General features: G+C 66.6%; 3 protein-coding genes and 2 non-coding genes across 11 annotated transcripts; 1 reads left to right on the forward strand and 4 right to left on the reverse strand.

Annotated features, from left to right (window-relative positions):
- The first annotated feature begins 222 nt into the window (after positions 1–222).
- Positions 223–3,896, forward strand: TMBIM6 (transmembrane BAX inhibitor motif containing 6). 2 transcript variants are annotated; one of them, XM_064639015.1, is made up of 10 exons: positions 223–353; positions 1,712–1,812; positions 1,903–2,011; positions 2,097–2,217; positions 2,308–2,356; positions 2,450–2,547; positions 2,642–2,721; positions 2,831–2,931; positions 3,011–3,083; positions 3,323–3,896. In XM_064639015.1, the coding sequence occupies exons 2-10, from the start codon at positions 1,757–1,759 to the stop codon at positions 3,344–3,346; spliced, it is 711 nt and encodes a 236-aa protein (XP_064495085.1). In that variant the 5' UTR covers positions 223–353; positions 1,712–1,756; the 3' UTR covers positions 3,347–3,896. The 2 variants fall into 2 exon arrangements, with proteins under 2 accessions (XP_064495085.1, XP_064495086.1); XM_064639016.1 differs by lacking the exon at positions 223–353 and adding an exon at positions 425–538.
- Positions 3,897–3,998: 102 nt separating this feature from the next.
- NCKAP5L (NCK associated protein 5 like) lies at positions 3,999–12,049 on the reverse strand. Of its 4 annotated transcripts, none has more exons than XM_064638950.1 (13): positions 11,980–12,049; positions 9,071–9,112; positions 8,866–8,969; positions 8,472–8,540; positions 8,320–8,358; positions 8,081–8,200; positions 7,883–7,996; positions 5,818–7,550; positions 5,593–5,746; positions 5,439–5,517; positions 5,067–5,351; positions 4,822–4,961; positions 3,999–4,445 (listed from the first exon to the last, which is right to left on the reverse strand). In XM_064638950.1, exons 3-13 carry the CDS (start codon positions 8,965–8,967, stop codon positions 4,209–4,211), a joined length of 3,072 nt encoding a protein of 1,023 aa, XP_064495020.1. In that variant the 5' UTR covers positions 8,968–8,969; positions 9,071–9,112; positions 11,980–12,049; the 3' UTR covers positions 3,999–4,208. The 4 variants fall into 4 exon arrangements, with proteins under 4 accessions (XP_064495020.1, XP_064495018.1, XP_064495021.1 ...); XM_064638948.1 differs by having other exon boundaries at positions 8,866–8,972; XM_064638951.1 differs by lacking the exon at positions 11,980–12,049 and adding an exon at positions 9,663–9,778.
- A 476-nt stretch (positions 12,050–12,525) lies between these two features.
- KANSL2 (KAT8 regulatory NSL complex subunit 2) lies at positions 12,526–24,118 on the reverse strand. 3 transcript variants are annotated; one of them, XM_064638980.1, is made up of 10 exons: positions 24,048–24,118; positions 23,067–23,325; positions 21,776–21,954; positions 21,225–21,339; positions 20,495–20,658; positions 18,867–19,033; positions 18,148–18,244; positions 15,474–15,727; positions 13,719–13,895; positions 12,526–13,075 (listed from the first exon to the last, which is right to left on the reverse strand). In XM_064638980.1, the coding sequence occupies exons 2-10, from the start codon at positions 23,315–23,317 to the stop codon at positions 12,959–12,961; spliced, it is 1,521 nt and encodes a 506-aa protein (XP_064495050.1). In that variant the 5' UTR covers positions 23,318–23,325; positions 24,048–24,118; the 3' UTR covers positions 12,526–12,958. The 3 variants fall into 3 exon arrangements, with proteins under 3 accessions (XP_064495050.1, XP_064495049.1, XP_064495048.1); XM_064638979.1 differs by lacking the exon at positions 24,048–24,118 and adding an exon at positions 23,620–23,852 and having other exon boundaries at positions 12,526–13,072; XM_064638978.1 differs by lacking the exon at positions 24,048–24,118 and adding an exon at positions 23,620–23,852.
- On the reverse strand, positions 13,137–13,264 carry LOC135404317 (small nucleolar RNA SNORA2/SNORA34 family). The gene has a single exon (XR_010425611.1). It is a non-coding gene; the product is annotated as a small nucleolar RNA SNORA2/SNORA34 family (small nucleolar RNA).
- LOC135404316 (small nucleolar RNA SNORA2/SNORA34 family) lies at positions 17,939–18,066 on the reverse strand. Its single transcript, XR_010425610.1, has one exon. It is a non-coding gene; the product is annotated as a small nucleolar RNA SNORA2/SNORA34 family (small nucleolar RNA).
- Positions 24,119–25,170: the final 1,052 nt, after the last annotated feature.

Below are 25,170 nucleotides of genomic sequence, written 5' to 3' on the forward strand. Positions count from 1 at the left end.
AGCCGGTCCCGGCGCCGCCGCCAGGGGGCGCCCCGTGGTGCGGCCGCGCCACCGCGGGGGGGCTCGCGAAGGCCCCCGCAGCGAATGGAGCGCTCCCATTGGCCAGGTCCGCGCCCGCGGCAGCCAATCAGCGTCGCGTTCGCGCTCTGCGGGGCGGGGCTCGGCGCGGCCCAACGGCGGCGCTCGGGCGCGGCTCGGGCGGTAACGGCGGCGCGCGCCGGGCCCCGCCCCCGGGGCCCGCGGAAGCCAATGGGACGAGGCGAAGGGCGGGACCAGGAGAGGGCTCAGCCAATCGGCGGCGCGGGGCGGTGCGCGGCGCTCGAGGCCTGGCACGGGCGACGGACGCGGCGCAGGTGCGGGCGGGGGGCGCGGGACGGGGGGGCCCGGACCGGGACGGGGGGGCCAGAGAAGGGTCCGGGAGGTCCGAGGGGGCTACGGAGCCAGGGAACCCCCCTAAAGCAGCCTTCTCAGGGCTATCCGGGGGGTCCCGCACCCCCCAGGCCCCGCGGCAGAGGGGGCGCGCGTGGATCGGGCCCCGGTGGGGCTCCGCCCGGTTCTACCGTGGGGGATCGGAGGGAATCGGGGCTGGCGGAGCGGGGGGAGGAGGGGAAGCGGCGGGGCAGCGCCTGGGCCGGGTGCAGAAAGCCGCGGGTAAAGGTCGCTCGGGCCCGAGCGGGGGCGGCACCGGCGAAAGCGAAAGCGGCGCTGGGGCCGGGGGGGCTCCGAGGGGAGCCGGGAAGGGGGGGCCGGGGTCCGGCACCGGGTCCTTCTGCCGCCCCGGGACCGACACCCAGCGGGCCCTGCCTGATGGAACGGGCTGGCCCCGGCGGCCCCGGCCCCGGGGGGGTGTTAACGCCGGGGGGGGGGGGACCTGTCACACCCCTGCCACACCCCTGCCACACCCCTGTCACACACCGCCAGCCGTCACAGCCCGGCGGGGACTGTCCCCATGGCCACACCTCCGCCCCTGCCCCGCCGGGGGGTGACCCGGGGGGTCCCCATGGCCCGGTGGCACCAGCCCCGTGGTGGCACCAACCCGATGTCGCTGTCCCCGTGCTGGGGTGTAACCCCAACACCCCCGGGCTGTGCCGGTGTGGCAGGATGAGACACCCCCCCCAGATCCTCCCCTGTGCCGGGGGGGTGCTGGTTGAAACGCCCCATCCCGCACCCCCTCTGGCCCTTTTGTGTCCCCTGTGTCCCTCGGGGACAGGTGGCTCGTGCCACTGGCCGGGCAGGTCGGACTCCCGCAGGCGCCAGAGGGGACAGAGCCGGCTGAGCCGGCCGGACGAGGAGGAGGAGGAGGAGGAAGGGGAGGAAGAGGCCCTGCCGGGAGCCTCCTGCTGCCGGAGCCACCTCCGGGGACGTCATTACGGGCACTAATAGTCACCTGGCGCAGCGACATTTCCAGCTGCCGGCAGCGCTCCCGCGGCACCGGGGCCTTCCCAGGGGGGCTCTCCCGGGCCTCGCAACAACCCCCCCGGGGGGTCCCCGGGGGCCGTGCCGGCTTTGCAACAGCCCCGCAACACCCGGGGGGTCCCCGGGGGCCTCGCAACAGCCGGCAGCGCTTGCACCAGCTGGGCCAGGGAGGCTCCGCAGCCCGGGCAGTTCCCAGCTCCTGCCGCTCGCTCCACAGCTCCTGGGCTCCCACCCGGCTCCTGGGGGGAGTGTGGGAGGGCTCTGGTGCCCCCTGACCCCCCCTGTCCCCTCACAGCTTGCACCCTGCGGAGCGGCCCCGGGCCCATCCCAGCCTGGCACCATGAACGTCTTCGATCGGAGCATCAACTTCGACGCCCTCTTCAAGTTCTCCCACATGTGAGTGACACCCCCGGGCAGGGCAGGGGGGGCAGGGGGGACTGTGCCAGCCCCTTCTGCCCCCCTCACACCCCCTCCCCTCGCCCACAGCTCGGCCTCCACTCAGGAGCACCTGAAGAGGGTCTATGGCAGCTTCGCCCTCTGCATGTTCGTGGCGGCCGCGGGCGCCTACGTCAACATGGTGACCCACCTGTTCCAGGTGAGGGCCCTTTGGGGGGCACCCCAGCTCTGCCACCCCCCGGGTGGGGCGATGCCCAGCCCTCACGTGTCTCTTCCCCCCCCAGTTTGGGCTCCTGACCGGCCTGGGTGCGCTGGGACTGATGGTTTGGCTCACGGCCACCCCTCACAACCGCGAGACCGAGCAGAAGCGGCTGGGGATGCTGGTTGCCTTCGCCTTCCTCACAGGTGGGTGGGCACCAGGGACCCCCCCCTCACATCCTGTGGGACCCCAGCCCCCAAAATGCCTCCTGTGACACCCAGCTCTGTCCTTTCCAGGCACCAACCTGGGACCCCTCCTGCAAATGTGCATCTCCATCAACCCCAGGTAGGAGTGTGTGTGTCCCCATCACCCCCTAGACCCTCTTCCCACCCCAAGCTGCCTCCCAGACCCCTTTGACCCCTGTCTCCTCCCCCCCAGCATCATCCCCACCGCCTTCCTGGGCACTGCCACCATCTTCGCCTGCTTCTCCCTGAGCGCCCTGTACGCCCGGCGCCGCAGCTACCTCTACCTGGGAGGTGAGAGGGGTTTTGGGGGGGACTCTCAGGGAGTCCAGGGGCTCCCCTAGGTGGGCAGGGCCCAGGCCTCACTCCCTGCCCTCTCTTGCTGCAGGTTTCCTGCTCTCTGGGCTCTCCCTGCTTCTTCTCTCCTCCCTGGTTAACGCCTTCGTGAGATCCACCTGGGTCTTCACGGTGAGTCCCCTCCCACCTGCCAGGACCACGCTGAGGACGGACAGACAGACAGACAGGTGACCCCAGCAGGGGACTGTCCCCACCTCATGCCCCCTTCTCCTCCCCACAGGCCAACCTGTACGTGGCTCTGATGATCATGTGCGGCTTCGTGCTCTTCGACACGCAGCTCATCATCGAGAAGGCGGAGAACGGGGACAAGGATTACATCTGGTGGGTGCTGGGGACACAAGGGGGGGGGACACAGGGCACAGGGTGGCCCCCCCCGAGCATGCATCCCTCTCTCCCACAGGCACTGCGTGGATCTCTTCCTCGACTTCGTCAACATCTTCCGGGAGCTCCTGATGATCCTGGGCATGTCCGAGGTGGGTGAGGGGTCCTGGGACAGAGCTGCCCTGGGGGGTGGGGGACAGGGGGACAGAGCTGCCCTGGGGGGTGGGGGACAGGGGGACAGAGCTGCCCTGTGGGGTGGGGGACAGAGCTGCCCTGTGGGGTGGGGGACAGGGGGCAGAGCTGCCCTGTGGGGTGGGGGACAGGGGGCAGAGCTGCCCTGTGGGGTGGGGGACAGCCCCAGTAGTGACTGTGGCCGCCTCTCCTCTTGCAGAACAAGAAGAAGGAGAAGAAGTGAAGCGGCTCCGGGCCGAGGCGGAGCCGTCCCTGTGTCCCCATGTCCCCTCCTGTCCCTCCCTGTCATTAAAGGGGCTGTGCTTTGCTGCCCAGGAAGCAGCCGGAAGCTTTCGCACCTCGTGGGTTTTTTTCTCTCGTTCGGCTTTTCTTTTTTTTTCTTTTTTTTTTTTTTTGATTAAAAATTGGCCAATTTGTGGGTCCTGCTGGAGTTTGGCTCCCCCACAGCCCCCCAACTCCCCCCCGGCCCACGGCCCTCAGGGGGGTCACCCACATGTCCCCTTTCCATGGAGGTTTGTCCCCAGCCCCGCTGGCTCCCAGAACATTCTCCTGCCCCGGGAAGCCGTGAGAGCCCCAAAACCAGCCGGGGGGGGTTTGGTGGGACCCCCCTCAGCCAAACTCAGCGGCAGAGCCTCCCCTGTAGCACCAGTGCCAAGAAGTGAAGCTGTGCTGGGAGGGGCCGCGGGGACGTCGCGATTCCCAGCGCTCCCAAATCCCGCCGTCTCCGCTCTTTGTACACCGGGATGATTCAATAAAACCGCTCAGACTCCAAACTCTTGGCCCCCTCCCTCCATCTCCCGTGTCCGTCTGTCCGTCCCTCCCTCCCCGCGTCCGCCTGTCCCTCCCTCCGGCGCAGGGAGGCAGCGGCTGCACCGTCACGTATATAAATAACCCGGGGGGGGGGCAGCTTTATTGAGTTAAAAACCCATCGGTGGGGGCTGTACAGGGCCATAGCACCATCGGAGAGAGCCGGGAGAAGGGGGGGGACAGGACAGCGGGACCCCCCAACCCAGGCAGCACCCCCAGAGCGGGAGCAGGAGCAGTGGGGAGGGGGGTGGAAGACGTGGGAGCGCGGCCGGGGGGGCTCAGCCCTGGCTGCCGCAGGAGGAGAGGCTGTCGTAGAGCGAGTCGCTGAGGGACTCGGAGTGTTCCAGCCCGGGGGGGCCGTGCCCCCCATCCCGGGACCGGGCCTCTGTGCTGCCCTCGTCCCCCACGTCCGAGGCGCTGGGGGTCCGGCTGCTGCTGGCGCTCAGGGCGGGGGGCAGCGGCGGGGGGGCCTCCGGGGACGCCCCTCGACGCCCGGCCGGGCTGCACACGGGTGCCTGGGGAGGGACAGGGTGGGCAGGGGGGGCTGCCCGTGCCCCCCGCTCCCCACCGGTGCTCACCACACCCACCGCCATCTCCTTATTGTGGGGGGACCCCATGGGAGGAAACCCTCATCCCCCCAAGATGTTACAGGGCCTTGTCACCCCCACTGGGGCATGTGAGGACGTGGCAAAGGATCCCAGTGCTCTGGTGAGTCCCCCCACGTCCATTCCCCATGGCCCCCCGTGGCTTCTCCATCCCTGCAGCGAGGGCAGGAGGGTCTGGGGTCCCCATGCCGGGGTTTCAGAGTCCTGCTCCAGAGTTTTAGGGTCCCCACACCACTGTTTTAGGGTCCCCATGCCAGGGTTTCAGGGGTCCCATAGCCCCCCTTACCTGCACGGGCCGGTGCAGCCCCTCCAGCCCCCCGGAGGGGCACAGGAAGGGGTCGGCAGCACCGCAGGCTTTGGCGTTGGGGAAGGTCCAGTTCTTGCTCTGCTGGACACGCCGCGGCTTCCCGGTGTCATCCCCGGCGTCTGTGGGATACAGAGGGTCAGCGCTGGCCTCAGGGCCCACCCCGGTGCCCCCATCGTGGGGCAGCCAAGCGTGGGGCACACCCCTTGCCCGGGGGGGACACCCACCTTGGGGCGCGGCGCGGTGCCCGTGCGGGCCGGGGGGTGCTGGGGGGCGGCCCCCCGGGGCACTCCGGTGTTTCCCGGGCACCAGCAGCTCCTCGGCGCTGGGCACCTCCCGCTCCAGCGTCCGGGCCTTGCGCGGCACTTTGGTGGCGGCGGCCGGCACAGCCCCGGGCAGCGCCTCGGGGCGGCCCCGCGGTTTGGGGGTGCTCTTGGCTGGGACCCCCCCGTAGTCGGGGGGCGGGAAGGTCCCGATCCCGCTGTCCAGCGTCCGTGTCAGCGACCCGCAGGCTGCGGCACGGGCGGAGGGGTCAGTGCTGGGGTGGGGGGACCACCCTGGTGCCCCCTCACACCATAACCCCCCTGTCACCCCCTCACCGGCGAAGTGCTGCGATGTCCCCGACTCGGACAAGCTCTCGTCCGACGGCAGCTCATCCCGGAGCCCCACGTCCGGCACCTGCAGGGGCACGGAGGGTGAGGGGCCGGGGATCCCCCCAGAGCGGGAGCCTGGGGGTTGAGGGGGGGTCCTCACCTTGTCCGGGGGCTCCCGCAGGTGCCCCACGATGCCGTTGCGGGGCGGGCAGCAGAGCCGGGGGTCTTTGGCGTCGGGGGGGACCCGCCGGAGGTCACAGAGCTCCCGCTTGTGCTCCAGGCGGGTCTCGTAGGGAACGTCCTTCCCGTCCACCCTGGGGAAGGACAACGCGTCAGGACACCCCACGCTCGCCCCCACCCCAAGGGGACCCGGGTGGGCGCTCACCTGTCCAGCAGCTGCTGCATGAAGGTCTCGGCCGTCACCTCCTGGTACATGACGGGGAGGGGGCCGGGGCCGCGGGGGGGCCCGCGGGGTCTGCCCTTCTCCAGCGCCAGCCCCTGCAGGAAGGCGTGTTCCTCCCGCAGCGCCTTCCGCAGGTCCTCCGCCTTCTCCATCAGCTTCGAGATGTTGAGGCTCTCGGCCTCCAGCTTGCGGGCGGCCAACTTGACCTCCCTGCGCAGGGGCGCGGGGGTCCCGGCCCACTCCCGCCCGCGCCCGCCGTCCCCGCGCCGGCTGAGCGCGGGCAGTTTGCTGCGCCGCAGCCCGAACCAACTCGCCAGCCCGGCCTTGCCCTTGGCCTCGGCGCCCGGCGCCCGCTCCTGCCCCTGCAGCCGCAGCACGTTCTCCTCGATGCCCTTCATCACCTTCTCCTCGATGGCCGAGTGCCCCGCGGCGCCCGGCGCCGGCCCCGTGGGCTCGGGGGCCGCGGGGGTTTTGTGGGGACCCCCGCCCGCCTTGGCGCCCGACGGCTCCTCGGCCCGCGGCGCCCCGGCCTTGCCGGTGCCCGTCTTGGTGGGCAGCTTGGTGGGGCTGCCGTGGGGGCTGCGGGAGGACTTGGCGGGGGGCGCCGGGGGGGCCCGCGGGGGGGTCCTGCCGGTGGCCGCGCGCCCCTTGCCCCCCGCCTTGCCGGGGTCGCCCATGGAGCCGGAGGAGTAGCAGCGGGCCAGGGGCTCCGTGCCGTGCGCCGGCTCGGGGTGCTTGAGGCTGCCCCCCATGCCCCCCCGGGGTGGGGGGCGCAGCTCGGCCCCGTGGCCCCGCTCAGGCCGCCCCGGGCCGGGGGGCTCACGGCCCTCGGCCCCCCGCAGCTTGCCCAGGGCAGCCAGGCGCTCCTTGAAGGGCAGGTAGCCCGGCTCGGGGGGCTTCTTGCCGGGGCGGCGGGTGGGGGCTGAGCCCCCCGTGCCGCGGCGGGAGCTGGGGGGGGAGGCGGCTGCCCGCTCGGCACCGGCCGGGGGGCCCGGGGGCCCGGGGGGCTGCTCGGCCCCCTCGAAGGTGTGGGGCGGGGGGAAGGCGGGGGGCTCCGGGGAGTCGGGCTCCGGGGGGGCGTCGGGGGAGGCGCGGCGGCTGAGCCCTGGCGAGGCCTCGGGGTGGGCGCCACGACAAGGGATCTTGGAGGGGTGGGCGACCTGGGGGCTGAGGCGCAGCCCCCCGGGCGGGGGGGGCAGCTTGAGCACCTTGGCGGGGGAGGGCAGGGCGTTGGGGACCCCCCCGGGCGAGAGAGGGGCGAAGCCCCCCTCGGGGCTCTCCTCGCCCGGGGCGTAGAGCCCCAGGAAAGCGGGGTGGTCCCCGCGCCGCTGCCGGGGGGGTCCCCCGGGGGCTTCGCCGTTGCGCCGGCAGCAGCCCCCCCCCTCGCCCCGCAGCAGCCGCTCGGCCAAGGCGCTGAGCAGAGCCCCCCGAGGCGGCCCCCCTTCCTCCGGAGAGGAGCAGGGGCTGCCCTCGGCCCCCCGCCACCCCCCCGCAGCCCCCGGCCCCCGCAGCGGGCAGGGGGGCCAGCCCGGGGCCGGGCAGGGCTCGGGGGAGCCGGGGGAGGCCGGGGGGGGCCCCAGCAGCGGGTCCGTCTCCTCCAGCTTGCGCAGCACCTCCAGGATTTGGGCTTTTTTCTTGAAGAAGGGGGACAGGGCGTCCAGAGGGGGGGCACCGGGGCTGAGCCCGGGGCTGCCCGACGGCACCGGCGGCAGCACCTGCGGGGGCCGGGCACCGTCACCCCCTGGGCACCCGGTACTGAACCCCCCCAGCACCAGGGGGACACCCTGGGGACACGGAGAGGGACGTGATGGGCTTTGGGATGGGGACACAATGGGGACAGGGACACCACAGAAAGGTGATGCCACAGGCACGTGGGTGGGGACACCCAGGATCCAGGGAGGGGGAAGGAGAGGACACCGTGGGCCTCGGAAATGGGGTCCCACGGGCTTAGGGACACCAGACACTGGGAAGAGGGAAAGGGGAGGGGGTGCCACAGCCCAGAGAAGGGGACACGGGGACAGGGGGGGTTGCAGACACTGATACTCACCTCGGGCAGGGGCACACAGAGACCAGGGGGCAGCGGGGGGGGCGGCTGCTCTGCAGAACATGGCTGGGGGGTGACGGGGGCGTCCAGGGGCACTGGCACCGGGTGCAGTGGCAGCTGGAGAGGAGGGAGATGGCAGGTTAAGCTTTGGGGGGGCTCTGCCCTGTGGCCCCCCCAGCTCCAACACGGCCCCAGGCACACCTGGGGCAGGGACCCGGTCGAGAGGTGCAGCTTCTGCTGGAACAAGTCACTCAGTGCCTGGTTCTGCCGCTCCAGCTCGAACACCCGTTTCTTCAGCTTGATGCACTCCTCACGCAGGTCCTGGTCAGGGCAGGGGGGTGGGGGGTTAGAAAGGACCCCTCAGACTCCCAACATCCCCCCCAGACCCCCAACATTCCCCCTAGAACCACAACTCCCTCCCCGGCCCTCCTGACACCCACCTTTTGGTTGAGCAGTGCCTGCACCACGTGGTTGGCGACCTGGGGAGCAGAGGGGGGTTTGGGTGGGGTGGGAGGGCACACACAGCCCCCTGCCCCGGCACACACGTGTGCACACGTGTCCCACATGTGTGTGTGTCCCTGTGTCCCCGTACCTCGTCCAGGCAGCGCTCGTACGTCTCCCTCTGGTTCTCGTTGGCCTGGGCCAGGGCCGAGTTCTCCGCCTGGGACAGAGCAGAGACGACTCAGGGGATGCAGTGGAGGGGCCCGGGCACCTGGACCCCCCCGTGGCACCAAGGGGACCCCTCCTCCTCTTCCTGGTAGGACCCAGTGCCACTCATGGAGGGGCAGAGCTGACCCCGGAGCAGTGGCACACAAGGGCCATGGAAAGTGCTGCCCATCACTGTGGTGCCTGGGCTGTGGGGTCCACAGCTGGCTCTTGGCACCAGCTGCATGGTGGCCACGGTTTCATGGTGGCCATGGCTGCCTGGTGGCACCAGCCATGGCTGCCTGGTGGTCCCGTGCCCCAGTGGTCCCATCCCCACGTACCTCCAGCTCCCGCAGCCGCTGCAGCAGCTCATGGCTGGTGCCCGTCTCTCCCAGGGCCGCGGGGCTCCCGGCTCCCGGCGCCTCAGCCACGCTCTCCGACATCGCTGCTGCAGGGGACACGTGTCAGGAGGGTCCCTGCTGGCCCTGGCCAGTGTCCCCCGGCCCGTGGCACCCCCAGACCCTGCGCAGCACAGCCCCCCCTTACCTGGCTCGGGGCGTCCCCAGCCCTGTCCCTCCACGGTGTCACCTGCCGGGAAAATGGGGTTGAGGGGGGTGGGACGAGGCCTCAGGAGACCCCCGGGGCCGAGTCCTGACCCCACCGGCACTGGGAGCCACAGGGAGCCCTCCTGCCACCCAGCCCCTTCCTGGGGGTGCGAGGGCCCTGAGCCGGCACGGGAACGCACAGCACCCCCGGGAGCGGGACCGGGACCAGCCCCGGGGCACCGGGATGCGCAGGACTCCCAGGACCGGGATCAGGACTAGCCCCGGGGCACCGGCATGCGCAGCGCCCCCGAGACCGGCTCCGGCCCCGCCACCGGGGCACAGGGATGCGCAGCACCACCGGGACCGGGATCGGCACCGGCCCCGGGGCACCGGAACGTGCAGCACCCCCGGCCCGGGGCTGACCCCGGCGGCCCCGGGGCACCGCGATGCGCAGACCCGGTGCACAGAACCGCCGGCGTGCAGACGGGCCCCCCCTTCCCGGTACCGCACACCCCGCGCTCCCCCCGGGGCTCCCCCCGCCGCCGCTGCCGCTGCGGCCCCGCGCTGAGCCCCGGCCCCGGCCCCGCACTCACGCCCGGGGGTCCCGGCGGCGCCGCCCGTCCCGGCTCAGCGCGGCCCCGGGGCCGGTCCCGGCGGCGGCAGCGGCTCCATCCCGGCCCGGCCCGGCCGCGCTATTGTTGGGAGGCGGCGGCGGCGGCTCCGCCTTCCCGCCGCGGCCGGGGAGGAGCCGGGGATGAGCCGCCGCCGCCCCCGGTGCGCGGCTCCGCCAGCGCCAACCCCGGGGAACCGGCGCGGGGACCCCCGGGACACCGGGCACCGGCCCGCGAGAGGAAGCACCGGGAATCCCCCTGCGGCACCGGGCACGGCCGGGGGGGACAGGGCACCCCACGGAGGGACCCCCCCCCGGGGAACTCCGCACCCTCGGGAGGGACCCCCCGGAGCCAGGGACCCCTCGGGGAGCCCCCCGGGGCTGCAGGCGGAGCCGGGCCGTGAACCCCGGACGTGGCCGCCACCCCCCACCCCACGAGGGTGAGGTTTGGGGGGACTCGGGGTTCACACGAGGCCACGCGGCCCCAGCTCACCCGGACCCCACGGCACCGCGGCGTGGGGGGCTCGGCAGGACAAGGGGGGGCCGGAGGGGACAAGAGGAGGGTCTGGGGGGGGTGATGGAGGGGACAAGAAGAGGATCTGGGGGTGATGGAGGGGACAAGAAGAGGGTCTGGGGGTGACGGAGGGGACAAGAAGAGGGTCTGGGAGGGCACGGCCACGCTTCTCACGTGCTGTCCCTGTCCCCTGCAGCCCGCGGGGGGATCCCATGCGGGTGCCCGTGGTCCCCATTGTCCCCGAGGTGCCCGTGGGCCCCTCGCCCGCCCCCCGCGCAGGAAGCGGCCCCGGGGCCGGCGGCTCCGGCTGCGTCACGGGGGGAAGTGAGGCTCCGTCTGGAGGGGAAGAGCAGCCCGCGGCCCCCCCAAGCCCCCGGCGGGGACAGCCGGGGGGGCCCCGACAGATGGACGGCGCGGCCGTCCCCTCCCCCAGCGTGGGGCCCCGCGGGGGCAGCGCGAGGGTCCCTGTGGGGAGGGGGACACGGCTCGGGGACAGCCGGGGGCACCCAGAGCTCAGCTCCCCTCCCCGGTGTCACCCCCACCCCGGTCACTCGTCCCCACTGCCCCGGGCACTGCGGGGACACGGTGTGGGGACAGGGCACGTGCCCAAACCGCGGCCGAGGACACGCCAGCGTGGCCGTGACGGGCTGGCCCTGGGCTGCCCCACACCAGGGTCCCCACCCCGAGCCCAGGGACAGGGGGGGACAGCCCTGAGTGTCCCCAGCCCTGCTGGGCTGCTTTGGGGACAGCCCAGGGACGTGTGGTGACAGCCCTGAGTGTCCCCAGCCCTGCTGGGCTGCTCTGGGGGCAGCCAGGACACACTGGGGACAGCCTGGGGACAGCCCAGGGACAGCCAGGATGCAGCAGGGACAGCAAGGACACCCTGGGGACAGCCGGGATACACCGGGGACGAGTGGGATGTGCTAGAGATACAGCCTCGGGGTGCAGGGACACATCGAGGACAGCTGGGACTCGCCAGGGACACGCAGGGACAGGCAGGGATGCGGTGGCAGCACTGGGGACGGTCAGGGATGCAGTGGGGACAGCAGAGACACACGCAGGGGACAGCTGGGGGGTACTGGGGACAGTGGGGACCAGCAGGTGGGATGGAGGACAGTGGGGGACATCCCAGAGACACCGGGATGCACTGGGGACATACCGGGAACAGCCAGGATGCACCGGGGACACCCCAGGGAAAGTGAGGATGCACTGGGGACACTGGGGACATAACAGGGACTGTAAGGATGCCCTGGAAACACCCCAGGGACAGCCAGGATGCAGTGGGGACACTGGGGACACCCCAGGGACAGCCAGGGTGCACTGGGGACACTGGGGACACCCCGGGGACAGTCAGGATGCACTGGGGACATTGGGAACACCCCAGGGACAGCCAGGGTGCAGTGGGGACACTGGGGACACCCCAGGGACAACCAAGATGCACTGGGGACACTGGGGACAGTCGAGATGCTCTGGGGACATTGGGAACACCCCAGGGACAGCCGGGATGCACTGGGGGCACTGGGGACACCCCAGCATGCACTGGGGACAGCGGGGACAGCGGGGAGAACCGAGGACACAACCGGGATGCACCGGGGGGCACCGGGGACATGCGGGGGGCTCCGACCGGGCCACCCCGCGCCGCTTCCCTGGGGTGGCCCCCCAACCCCTCCCGGCACGTCCCGGTGCCCGGAGGCCACGGACACCCCCCCCCGCCGGTGCCCCGAGGAGCGGCCGGAACCCCCCCCGGACCCCCGCCCGCCCCCCGCCGCGGCGCGACCGGACTCACCGGGGGCTACGGCGGGGCCGGGGCGGCATGGCCGGGGCTGGGACCGGGACCGGGGCGGGACCGGGGCCGGGGCGGGACCGGCGGCGGCGGTGACGTCATGGCTCCACCGGGCCGGCCCCGCCCTGCGCCCCCGCCGCCGCCAATCCGCGCCCGGGGGCGGCGGGGGGGTCCCGGCGCGGGGGGGTCCCGGTGCCGCCGCATCCGCGCCCCCTCCCGCATCCCCCCCTCCCGTGAGCCCCGGAGCCCCCCCCCCCACCAACCCCGCCGGGATTCGGTACCGAGCGACCGGATTGGGACCGGCCGCGTCCCACGGAGCCCCCCCCGCGTGTCCTCCCCACCGCTGCGGCCGCCGAGCTCCGGGGTCGTGGGTGAAGGGCTGAAATAAGGGAGTGACCCCCGAAGGGCCCCCCGGCAGCAGGATTGGGGCTCTGGCAGCAGCGTGGTCCCACCCCCCGGGGAGGTCACTCATCCCCCCCCCCCTCCGGAGCATCCCCGAACCCCCCCTGGACACCCCCCAGCTCATCAACAAGATACGGGGACAGCAGGAGCCCACCTCCATCGTTTTATTGTGGGGGGAACCTCCATCCCCCCAAATGTTACAGGGCCACGTCACCCCCCCCGGGGGCACATGAGGACGTGGCAAAGGATCCCAGAACTCCGGCGAGTCCCTCCCTGCCTTCTCCCAGAGTCCCCCTGCGGCTCCTCCATCCCCACAGGCAAGGGGGGGTCTGGGGTCCCCATGCCAGGGTTTTAGGGTCCTACTCCAGAGTTTTAGGGTCTTCATGCCAGGGTTTCAGAGCCGCCACTCCGGGGTTTCAGGGGCCCCACTCTGGGGTTTTGGGGTCCCCAGGAATCACATCAGCAGAGGAACCCGAGCTGTGGCTCATCCTGGCACTGGACCAGGACATCAGCGCCTGTGGGTCCCCCCACATCCCATGCTGAGGGTCCCATGGGAGCAGAGATCCAGGGGGTGCCGGGCTCAGCTCACAGCCCCCGGCTCCAGGCTCCCGTTGGCAGTGGCTCCCCGGGCCGGGGTGGCCGAGGCCGTTTCCTCCTGGTCATCCTGAGGCCCCGTCCGGCCCGGGAGGTGACCCTGCTGGGGACAGAACGGGGACACTGAGCTGGCTGTGCTGGGACACGGCCAGACCAGCCTGGGCTGGTGTCGCTCCCACACGAATTGGCTGTTCCATGGCACGGGAGCACCAACAGACCGGGAGACGCTTCCTCTGGGCTCCTGTTTGAAACCAACGGCTACAGCAAACCGGGGGTCTTCAGTCAGAGCCTGGGCTGGGCCCCCCCCCCCCCCAAAACTTGGCTCCCACCCAGGGAGGGCAGGGGAGGCAGGACAAGGTGACATCTCCAAGGAGGACAGTCTGGGGGGTCATCCCAAGGAAGCCCCAGGCTCCGGGCAGGACACGGGAGGAGCAAACTCAAGTTGCTCCAGAGAAAACAGAACCTTTGGCCTGGGAAGCCACTCCCCTAAAAACCCCCAGCTGGGATTAAGAGGCTCCCACAGTGGGCAGCCCCCACAGCCACACATCTCCAGTGTCCCAGACACCTCCCAGGACACCCATGGAGCCATCCCGGGGGCCGCCCCCATCCCTAATGTCATCCAGACGGTGGGCACAGCGGGGGAGAGGAGCCCCCCGGGCCCAGCTGGGAGGTGGGAGGGCAGGGAGGGGGTGGTTCTCCCGCTGGGAAAGCTCATCCTGAGGGGCTGCAGCCCCACCAGGCCGTACCTGCGCAGGGGGCTCGGCCAGGGGGGCCGAGGAGCTGCCCCTGTCCGGCTCCTCCAGCGCCAGGATGTCGATGGGAGCCTCGGCCACGTCCCGCAGGGACGGCTCGAGGGTCACGGAGGGGTCGAAGAGCAGAGGGGATGGGGGGCACTGCATTCCATCACCCACCACGTCCAGGTCCTGAGGGGGGGAAACAGTGGAGGGGCTTGTCAGGAAGGGTCTGAGGAGACCCAGATCCTCACAGCCCTTCTCTGTCACCCCTGGAGCAGCAGAAGAGGAGGAGAAGGAGGAGGAAGAGGAGTGGGCACTGTGCCAGCAGGACCCCCGTCCAGCAGCTGGAACACACCACAGGAGCCTCCTCCTCCTCCTCCTGCAGGAATGATCCCAGGACAAGGTGTTGGGACACACGGCCTGGGACGTGCTGTCCCAGAAGTGTCCTCCTGGGGACCCCCAGAGCAGCCCCCCCTCTCCAGGATGTCACACCCCCCCCCGCCTGCCCTGACACCACAGATGGGCTCCGAGGACTCCTCCATCTGCCCCTCCTGCAGAGGGGAGAGGGTGGGATTTGGGAGAGGCTGGGATTTGTTTTGGCTCCAGAGGGAGTTTGACACGAGGGTGAGATTCCTGCGACTCACGAGTGGCACCTCCCCAGCCTGGCAGACGTGAGACACAACACAGATGCCCCCGGCAGCCACAGCTCCGGAGCCCAGGAGGGGGAAAACACTTCCATTTTCCCTTTCCAACCCCAAAAAATCCACCTCCTGTTCGCACAGGAAGGGGCTGGGATCTGATCCGAGCTCCCCCCCAGCCTGACCCCGTTTGTTCTCCTGGCTCCTGCCATCCCTGGGGCTCTGCAGCTGCTGGAATCCCTCCTCCTCCACCAGCCAACTCCAGAGCAGATCCGAGGTTTGTCTCCAACAGCAGCGCTCAGGAATCTCGGGAGCAACCAAAGCCTGAGGTGACACCTCGCTCAGAGGAGCAGCTCCCACGGATTGGGGTGTTCTTGTTTTGCTTAAACAAATTTCCGAGGAGTTTAAGTGTGTTGGCTTAAATGCAGGATGCCAGAATAATCTGGGGATTAAAATCCTCATTTTTTTTCCTCATGGGAGAGAAAATGGGGGGGGGGGGGAAATCCTCTCTTTAAGAGGCCCCTACAGGGATTTAAACGAGCACAGCCCTTCCAAAGGAGCAGCCACCAACCCTGAGGAACAGCTCCCAAACCTTCCCCACTCCTGCACTTTCACAGAATCCCAGGAATGTTTGGGCTGGGAGGGACCTTAAAGCTCATCCAGTCCCATCCCCTGCCACAGCAGAGACACCTTCCACTAGCCCAGGTTGCTCCAACCTGGCCTGGGACACTCCCAGGCAGCCACAGCTCCTCTGGGCAACCTGTGCCAGGGCCCCACCACCCTCACAGGGAGGGATTTCTTCCCAATATCCCATCTAACCCTGCCCTCTGGCAGTGGGAAACCATTCCCTCTTGTCCTGGCACTCCAGGCCCTTGTCCCAAGCCCCTCTCCATCTCTCTCAGAGCCCCTTCAGGCACTGGAAGGGGCTCTCAGGTCTCCCCAGAGCCTTCCCTTCTCCAGGCTGGACACTCCCAGCTCTCCCAGCCCGTCTCCATGGCAGAGGGGCTCCAGCCCTTGGAGCACCTCCACGGTGCTCCACGTCCTCCCCCCGTGCCGAGGATCCCAGAGCTGGACGCAGCATTCCAGGAGGGCTCTCTCAGGAGGGCAGAGGGCTGTGGGCTCCACTTACATCACTGAATTCCAGGGGCAGGCTCTCGGTGGGCTGGAGCTCGGCCGCGCTCAGGTACAGCTCCGAGGGAGCAGCTCCCAGCTCCTGGGGCACGGCCAGGCCCTGCTCTGGGATGTACATCTGGGGGGGCAGGCGCAGGTGGAGGGGGCAGCACGGCTCCTCCGACAGGCTCACGGGCACGGGCTTGTTGCAGGGCACCTCCTCGGAGCCCTGGCACGGCTTGAACAGCGTCTGGTTCGTGTCCTGGCAGATATCTGGGAAGAGCTGGTCAAGGAAAGCAGCCCAGGTACAGCCAGGCACGCATCCAGAGGGATAAAACTCCCAGTCCCCCCATCAGATGCTGTTAACCCCCTCCCCACCCCCATTTCTCCCTGTTGAAGAATCCACACCCCAGAGCTCCATCCCCACTGCCCAGGGATGTGGGTGACGTTATTTCCATGATGGAAAACTGGGACAACAGCCACAGCCTCCCCGTGGGGGCTGGGAGATGTGGCTGGATCCCTGTGAACCACTGGCAGATCCTCGTGTGGATGTCACAAAGGCACGGGATTAACTTTTGTTTGCAGCCAGCCCCGGGGAGGGATCGGCTCCAGCCCCACACGCAGGGACATCCCAGCACACACAATGCCTCTCCCACAGCCAGGACTTTAGTTCCGGTATTTCTATCTTCCCAGTGCATTTTCCTTCCCAGTGGAAAACCTGTTCCTGCCAGAGGTGTAAATGGGATTTCCTGCCTTTAATCACAAACAGAAGCTCTGCTCTGATTGTGTCGCACTTGTGGAGCGATCCAGCGGCAGAGGAGCCGTGGATCCAACCCCATCCTGCTCTGATCCCATCCTCCTCCAACCCTATCCTGCTCTGATCCCATCCTTCTCCAACCCCATCCTGCTCTGATCCATCCTCCTCCAACCCCATCCTGCTCTGATCCCATCCTCCTCCAACCCCATCCTGCTCTGATCCCATCCTCCTCCAACCCCATCCTGCTCTGATCCCGTCCTCCTCCAGCCCCATCCTGCTCTGATCCTTTTTCTCTTCCGACTTCTTCCTCCTCCTCTGACCCCCACCCTCTTCATCCAACCCCCCTTCCTCCTCTTCCACCCTTTTCTCCTCTTTTGATCCCTTCCTGTTTTTCCAACCCCTTTCTCCCCTTCCCATCCCCATCCTTTTCTTCCAACCCCTTCACCCTCCTCAGACCCCCCTCCCATCCCCTTTCCAATCTCAGCTGCTCTCCAGCTTTGGGGGCTTCACGCTGCAGTTTCCCCCTCAAACACCACAACGTGGCAGAGGAAAAAAAAATCCCAAACCCACATAAACCGGGAAAAGTCACCACGTTTAACCCAGTTTCTTAAGCTGCCAAGGCCTGAGACTCATCCTTCCCTCCTCTCCTCCCCGAACAAGGATTTCTCATGGATCCACTTCCTAACAGGCTGTGGGGAGCCCTAATCTGGGCTGGCAGCAACATCGGAGCCCATCCCAGTAGAGATGGATCCGAGCTACCCGAGGGCAGATGTGGGGAGAGCAGGGGTGGGGAAGGCAGGTTTTCACCTCCTGGAGTGACTCCCAGCTCCAGCACCGACTTCACCAGCAGCCAAAAGCACAGATCCCCAAGATGCCAAAAAGCCCAGGCCCCACCTGGAGCCTCTCCCCACCCCTTCAGTGCCCTGTCACAAACAATCCAGCTCCTGGGAGCACAGAGAGGCTGCAGATGTTATCGGGATGCAGATGTTATGGGAAAGGCTTGTTTGTGTCAGGGGGAGTCAGCTGAGAGCTCCTCCCCGCCCTCCCCAGCACCAGCTGCCAGCAGCGGCTTCTCCGGCTGTTTTATGGGATTTATCCTGTCTTTATTTTGAGGTATATGGTGGTTAGAGAGAAACAAAGGCAGCTTCCAGCTCCTGCTCCCTGCACGGGGGTGGAGGTGAGCTGGTCAGCTTTGGGGACAAAACAAACCCAGGGGCTCCCACAAACCCAGGGGGTCCCAAAAACCTCGGGGCTCCCACAGACCCTCGAGCTCCCACAAATCCAGAAGCTCCCACAGACCCCTGAGCTCTCACAGATCCAAAAGAGTGGATGGAGCAGATGCACCCAGGGCAGTGCATGGGACCCAGTGGGTCCCATGTTGGGGGGTGATCCCTGAGCTGGGAGATCCCAGAGGAAGTTTCAGTGCCAGGTCTCCAACAGCTGAGGCAGTTTCGGGAACTGGAACAGCTCAAGGCTGAAAGGTTGAAAGAACCTTTCAAGGGGTCACAGCGACCAAGCTGGGCCGTGGCAGCTCCAAACAGGCCCAGAACTACCCCTCCAGATCCTCCCCAAAATCCCCAAGGACACGCTGCGGTGGTCAGACACCCCTTCCCGCACACACCCCTCACAACTGAGGCCTCCTTGGGTTCTCTGGGTGCTCCCAAGTGAACTGCCCACCCTGTTTGGATGCTCTGGATCAGGGAGGCTGTGGTGGGACCAGCCCGTGCCTCTGTCCCTCCCACACGAATTGGCTGCTCCATGGGACGGGAGCGCCAACAGACCGGGAGACGTTTCCTCTGGGCTCCTGCTTGAAACCAACGGCTACAGCAAACCGGTGGCCTTGATTTAGGGCCAGGGAGGGGAAAAAAGGAAGGGCAGAGGCAGGGCAAACGGCCAGCAAACAGCCAGGGACAGCAGCAGGTGGATCAAAGGATACGCGTGAGGCAGTGCCGGGTCATCGGCAGGGACGGGTTGGAGCATCGGACGTCATCGACAAAGGCCAAGCAGCGCTGGCTGGAACGGGTGGTGTGGGCCTGAAATCATGGAATGTTGGACCTTAAAGCTCCTGTTCCACCCCCTGCCACAGGCAGGGACACCTTCCACCAGCCCAGGTTGCTCCAAGCCCCGTCCAACCAGGCCTGGGACACTTCCAGGGATGGGGCAGCCACAGCTGCTCTGGGCAACCTTTGCCAGGGCCTCCCCACCCTCCCAGGGAGGAATTTCTGCCCAATATCCCATCTAAATCTCTCATCTCTTAGTTTAAACTGTTCCCTCTTGCCCTACCACTGTCTGGTCGTGTAAGTCCCTCTTTCTAACAAGCCCCTTTCAGGCCCTGGAAGGGGCTTAAGGTCCCCCTTGAGCCTCCTTCTCTCCTGGCTGAGCACCCCCAGCTCCCTCAGAAGTTCTCCAGACCCTTCTCCTTGTGCTCCAGCTCCTTCCCCAACTCCCTTCTCTTCTCTGGACACACTCCAGCCCCTCCACATCTGTCTTGGGAGCGAGGGCCCCAAAACCAACCCCAGGACTGGAGGCGCCCAGCACAGGGGGACGGTCACCAGACCGCGGTGTCCTAGCAGGAAGGGGGGGATCTGTCAGGGGCCTGGCATCACTCCTGGGAAGAGACAAGAGGGGAGACCCCCCCGGGGTGTCCCCACAGACCTGCTGGGCCGCGCCGTCGGTGGCCAGGACGCGGCGCTCCCGGAGCTGCCGGTGCAGCAGAGCCTCCACCCCGTAGCGCTGCCGGTACCTCCGCAGGCACTTGAGCCGCTTCAGGTTCTCCCTCTCCTTGGCCATCAGCCCCTCCGGGCCCGTCAGAAGGCTGCTCCCTGCAGGAACCACAGAAAAGTCAAGGAATCTCCACCCCCCTGCCTGTTTTTTTTCCCAGCATCAAGAACCCAAATCGGCTGTCAGAGGGCTCCGAGAGCCACGGGGGGGGATCCAGAGGCTCCAAAGCGAAGCTTTGGGTGACACCAGTAACGCAGGTTCCGTCCCAAAATTCACCCTGACCTCTCTGTGCACACCAGGAGCGCTGGGGCCCGCAGGGTGATTTTAAAACCCCTTTTAAAAATAGCCCAGCCACTCCCGTCCGTTGTGATTTCTGCAGCAGAACGGGAGCTTGTCGAATTCCAGGTCGCTCCTGCGCGAGTTCTGGAAGCTTCCTGCCAGCATTCCCGGAGTAATTACAGGGCAACACTCAAGATCTGCTCTCCTCTGACTGCTTTGCTAAAAGGAGTTCTGCAAAATTGGTATGTACCAAAGTCCTGGTTATTTTTACTTGGGCCTGAGCTGAATTATGACATTTTCCGGGATGAGCTATTAAAGGATGATGCTGGAAAAAAGAGTCCTTTGCTCTGCAGTACTTGGGATCAGTTACAGAGCCCGGTTTTGCCTCAGTTGAACTGGGAATTCCTGCTTCCAAGAGCATATTCTGCACAGGGAGAATCCCAACAGAGGCAGAGGGAAAGCTGCATCCATGCTAAGGAGGAATATGCCAGTACAGCAGCACTGGTGCTACTGGAACCAACTCCTGCCCACACACCCAGGGCCTTACGGACGAATATTTTTTGTTTATAGAAGCAAAAACAGGAAATCCCAGTACAAAAAAAGCACTTTTGTCTCAGAATTAACTTTGTAAGCTCATTTCCTGTCAACGCTGCAAGCTTTGAAGAGCAAAGAAATGCTTTGGGAAAGCTTTGGAACCCCGACGATACGGATCTCCGGGCACGGGGCCAGCACAGGATCCCAGAATCCCCGGGGTTGGAAAAGACCTCCAGGATCATTGAGTCCAACCTGTGCCTGATCCTCCACCTTGTCCCCCAGCCCAGAGCTCTGAGTGCCACCTCCAGTCCCTCCTTGGACACCTCCAGGGACGGGGACTCCAAACCTCCCTGGGCAGCCCCTTCCAATGCCTGACAACCCTTTCCATGGAGAAATTCCTCCTAATGTCCAACCTGACTCTCCCCTGGCACAACTTGAGGCTGTTTCCTCTCATCCTGTCCCTTGTTCCCTGGGAGCAGAGCCTGATGCCCCCAGCTCCTCCCTCCTGTCAGGGAACTGTAGAGAAGGTCCCCCCTGAGACTCCTTTCCTCCAGCATGAGCCCCCCCAGCTCCCTCAGTTCTCCAGCCCCTTCTCCTCGTGCTCCAGGCTCATTCCCACCTCTGCACATGCTCCAGCCCCTCAGTGAAAACACCTGAGCGTGGAACCCTCACCCTGCTCCAAAATCTGCCTCTACAAAGGCCAAAAACCCCTCCTTTGAGATGTTTTTCTGTGCATGCCCCGGGCTCACCGATGGCCTCGTGCTCTCCCTTCCGGCTGTGCAGGAACCGGCGCTTCTTCTCCTTCAGGAGGTGCTGGAGCCGCTTGAACTGGTCGATGTAGAGGGACTGGAGCCGGATCAGCTTCTCCCTCATGATCAGAGCCACCTCCTCGGCCGTGTACACCCCGGCGTGCCTGGAAAAACCAGGGGCAGTTTGGGATGGGGCCCTCGGGGTTGTTCTCCTTCAAGGGGTGTGGGGATCCCTCAGGATTGTTCTCCCAAGGGGTGTGGGGATCCCTCAGGATTGTTCTCCCAAGAGGTGTGGGGATCCCTCAGGATTGTTCTCCCAAGGGGTGTGGGGATCCCTCAGGATTGTTCTCCCAAGGGGTGTGGGGATTCCTCAGGATTGTTCTCCCAAGGGGTGTGGGGATCCCTCAGGATTATTCTCCCAAGGGGTGTGGGGATTCCTCAGGATTATTCTCCCAAGGAGTCTGGGGATTCCTCAGGATTATTCTCCCAAGGGGTGTGGGGATCCCTCAGGATTATTCTCCCAAGGGGTGTGGGGGTCTCTCGGGATTGTTCCCCAGAGGGTGTGGAGGTCCCTCAGATGTTTTCTCCCACTGGGTGTGGGGATTCCCCAGGATTATTCTCCTGGAGGATATGGGGGTCCCTCAGAGCTGAATCCCTAAAGAGTGTGGCGGATTCAGCTCCTCACAGGATTTAACATGGATTTAACAGGATTTAACCCCCCCAGACCCACTTGAGGGGATCCTCCTGGTCGCTGTCGATGCTGTCGGCCTCGCTGTCGGGGTCCCCCCGCCACGTCTGCTCCACGGTCACAGGGTCCTGCTCCCCGTCACTCCAGCTGTCCTCGTCTGGAACACACAGCACCAGGAATGACAGGACACCATCCCACGGCCCAGGGTGGCCCCACAGCCCCACAGAGCTGAGCTGGCTCTGCCTCGTGCCCAGAGGGAATTCTCCACCCCAAAACTGAGCGAGGGACACGGAGCAGGAACCAACAGGAACCCCCCCCCCCCCCAAGCTGGGCAGGGTCAAACCCCCCCAGCAGCCTTCCCAGGAACCATGGACCACCACTGAGCAACCCCACTGACATTTCCATGTTAAACCTGCAGGATTTGGGGCTGGCTCTGCAGGAGAGACACACCGAGGTTTGCAAAACAGCACCTTTTACCCCCAGACCCCGGGGTGGTTTTCCCACTGGATTTAAGAAGGGATATTCTGGGCTTTTCCACACGAAACCGGAGTGCCCAGGCCCTCTCCCGGGGGGATTCCGGGCCCAGCCCTTACCCAGGATGCGGCTGGCCTCGCTCCGGACGCTCTCCGTGCTCTGGGAGCCCAGCTCTGACCTGGCATAGGAGCTCAGCTGGCACAGCAGGGTCTCACTCACGGGCCCGGGGTGGGATTTCTTCACCTGGGCCTGGAGCGCCAGCGCGTTCCGACGGGCGTGCTCCGCGCAGAAGGACGTGCTGAGGGATAAACCAGGGCTCGTTACAGCCCCCAGGGAAGGAGCCATGGAATTCTGGATGGTTTGGGTCAGAGGGACCTTAAACATCATCCAGTTCCACCCCCTGCCATGGGCAGGGAAACCTCCCACTAGCCCAGGTTGCTCCAACCTGGCCTGGGACACTCCCAGGGATGGGGCAGCCACAGCTTCTCTGGGCAACCTGGGCCAGGGCCTCCCCACCCTCCCAGGGAGGAATTTCTTCCCAATATCCCACCTAACCCTGTCTTCTGTCAGTTTGAAGCCATTCCCCTCTGTCCTGGCACTCCAGACCATTGGAAGTAATCTCCCTCCATCTTTCCTGCAGGTCCCCTCCATGTCCTGGAAAGTCACCCCAAAGCTTTCCCTTCTCCAGGCTGAACAATCCCAACTCTCCCCAGCCTTTCCCCATGGCAGAGCTGCTCCCTCCCTCTGATCATCTTGGAGCATTTTAAACACCTCAGAGAAGCAGCAGCACAACCAGGTCAGAGCTCCCCAGGGCCAGAGTGGCTGCGCTGGGGATTATCCACAGGCACAGGCAGCAGGAAGCTCCGTGCTGGGATGAGGGAGGGACGGCTCCCAGGCAGGGCCTGGAGCACTGCAGCCACCTCCTGCTGGCCCAGGGCACAGCCACGGTGCCAAGAGGACTCCCTGGAGCCTTTTTCCAGCTTAAAAAACACTTTGGAAAAGGGGAGATGCTTCTCTGAGGTGATCCAAGTGCAGCAGTTGAAGGAGGAAAATTATGGAATATCCTGAGCTGGAAGGGACCCACAAGGACCATCAAAATCCAACTCCTGGCCCTGCACAGGACACCCCAAAATCCCACTAATCCCAAAATCCCAGCTCCTGAAAGTGTTGTCCAAATGCTCCCTGAGCTCTGGCAGCCTTGGGGTCGTGACCAAACCCTGGGAAAACTGTTCAGTGCCCAACCACCCTCTGGGGGAAGAACCTTTCCCCAAAAAATCCAACCCAACCCTCCCCTGACACAGCTCCAGCCTTTCCCTCGGCGGGGAAGAACCTCCTCCTGGCCATTTGAATTCCACAGGGTAAAAACCACGGGGAATACCGGGAAAACCAGGAGGCAGAGGAGGCACTCACCCATCCTTCTTCTCGGGTTTGGGGGCGGCGTTGGGGCAGCGCTTCCCGTTCTTGGCGGACACGTAACTGCACTGCTTGAAGGGAGCGTTCCTGTCCTCCAGGATGTGCTTGATGCAGAATTCCTGCCCCTCCAGGCGGGGCTGGGAGCAGGGCCGGGGGCTGAAGGCACAGGCCAGCGGCTCCTGAGGCCGCGGCACCGGGGTCAGGCGGCCCCGGCTCGTGGGCAGCACGTGGATCCGGATCCTGTTCATGGCAACACCTGCAGGGAAAGAGAGGGAACGAAACACCGACAGGATGAAGAGCAGCAGCTGGGAACTGATGCGGGTAAAATTCTGACCCCCATGGCCGGTATGATCCTCATCCCTTCAGGGCCCCTCCCAGCTCCCGGGATCACCCCCCCCCCATCACTGACCAGTACAGGACCAGAACAGAACTCCCTCCTCCTGAATCCCGGGGTATCCCGGTTCCTATCCCTGCCTGCATCCCCGTTCTCCCGGTGCCTCCAAGTGCCCGTTCCCGCCTCCGTGCCGCTGCATCCCGGTTCTCATCTCACCTCTATCCCGATGTATTCCGGTTTCCATCCCGATCTACCCCGGTGTCCATTTCGCCTCTATCCCGGTGCCCATCCATGTCTATCCCGGTGTCTATCCCGGTCCCCATCCCAGTCTATCCCAGTATCCCATCCCGGTCTATCCCGGTTTCTATCCCATCGCCCCCCCACCCCGCGCACGTGCTCCCCCGCCGCTTCCCCCGCGCATGCGCGCTCCCGCCGCCCCGGCGCCGCCATTTTGTCCGCGGGCGGCCGGCGCGCGGGGGAACCCCCGGGGGCCGCGCAGGCGGTGCTGTCGGCGCGGGGAGCGGGGTGGGAGCCCGCCCGCGGGACGGTGCGGGGCTGAGGGGGCGCGGGGGAGCGCGCGGGAGCCGCGGCGAGGGGCTGCGCAGGGGCCCTTCCGTGGGCGGGAGGTGCCGCCGCCATCTTACCTCGCTGCCGCCGCGGCCTCCGCGCAGACCCGGCGCGCGCCCGCCCCGCCGCCTCACTGGCCCGCCCGGCAGCCAATCGGCGGCGGGCGCGGGGGCGGTGCCGCGCGCGGTTGGGCGATCCCGCCGTCACTCACGAGGGGAGAGGCCACGCCTCCCCCGGTGGTCACGTGGGCGAGGCGCGGCGGGAACGCGACACGTGGGCGCGGCGGGACCGGGAGGGTCCCCGGGGGAGGCGACACCGGGATCGGGCTTCGGCCCCGGGAAAGGAGGAGCTCCCGGGAGCCCCGGCTTGATCCTCGGGCTTGGCCAAGAGCCCCACACACTGTTCCTGATCCCCTCCCGGTTTCCCGGACTGGCTGCAGACCGACACTTCTCCCCGCAGGTTAACGGGAAGGCAGAACCTCCTCATCCCGGGAGAAACCGGCCTCCAAAGGAGTTGGGGGAAACAAGGGGCTGGGCCTTTGGCCAGAGCCTGAAATCTAAGCCAGACCCAAAAACGGACCTAAACCCGTTCCCAAACCCTTGGCAGGGGAGGGTCACCGAGGGTAGAGGTGCTGGAGGGAGAGGCCAGCACTGAATCTTCCTGAAAACAAGCCCATGTGGAACAAGTTTCCCAAAAACCATCCATTTATTGAAGGTGGGAGAGTAAAAGTCTAAGGAAGGAAATGGGGTTTTCCCAAACATTCAACCCAAACCCTGGTGGGTCCCTGGGCTGTTTAAAAGCTTCTTCCAGCTTGGCTGTGAACAGCCACATGCCAGTGGGATTCCCTGGAAGAGCTGCCCTAGGCACAGTGATCCTGCATCCTCATCCCACTGGGAATGCACCATAATCCTGTCCCCGACAGCCAAGTCCTCCAACACAGCCCTAAACCCAGCTCTGCACACACCAGCCTTGGGCTGCAGGAGGGGAATAAGGGACAGAGACACCATTCCCAAATCAGAGCAGGTTTAGGAGCGAGGAAACAGGACCATGGCAGGGAGAGCAGCTCCTATCACCTGGAATTCCCTTAGCCCCCCACATCCCCCCTTCCCCCAAAAACTCCTAAATCCACATCCAATCTCCAACAGCTCAAGTAGAGCCCCCACAACCAAGTCCCCCCCAAATCCTCCCCGGGCTCCACTG

The sequence above is a fragment of the Pseudopipra pipra genome, chromosome 30 (assembly GCF_036250125.1).
Source record: "Pseudopipra pipra isolate bDixPip1 chromosome 30, bDixPip1.hap1, whole genome shotgun sequence".
In the NCBI taxonomy this organism is placed as follows: domain Eukaryota; kingdom Metazoa; phylum Chordata; class Aves; order Passeriformes; family Pipridae; genus Pseudopipra; species Pseudopipra pipra.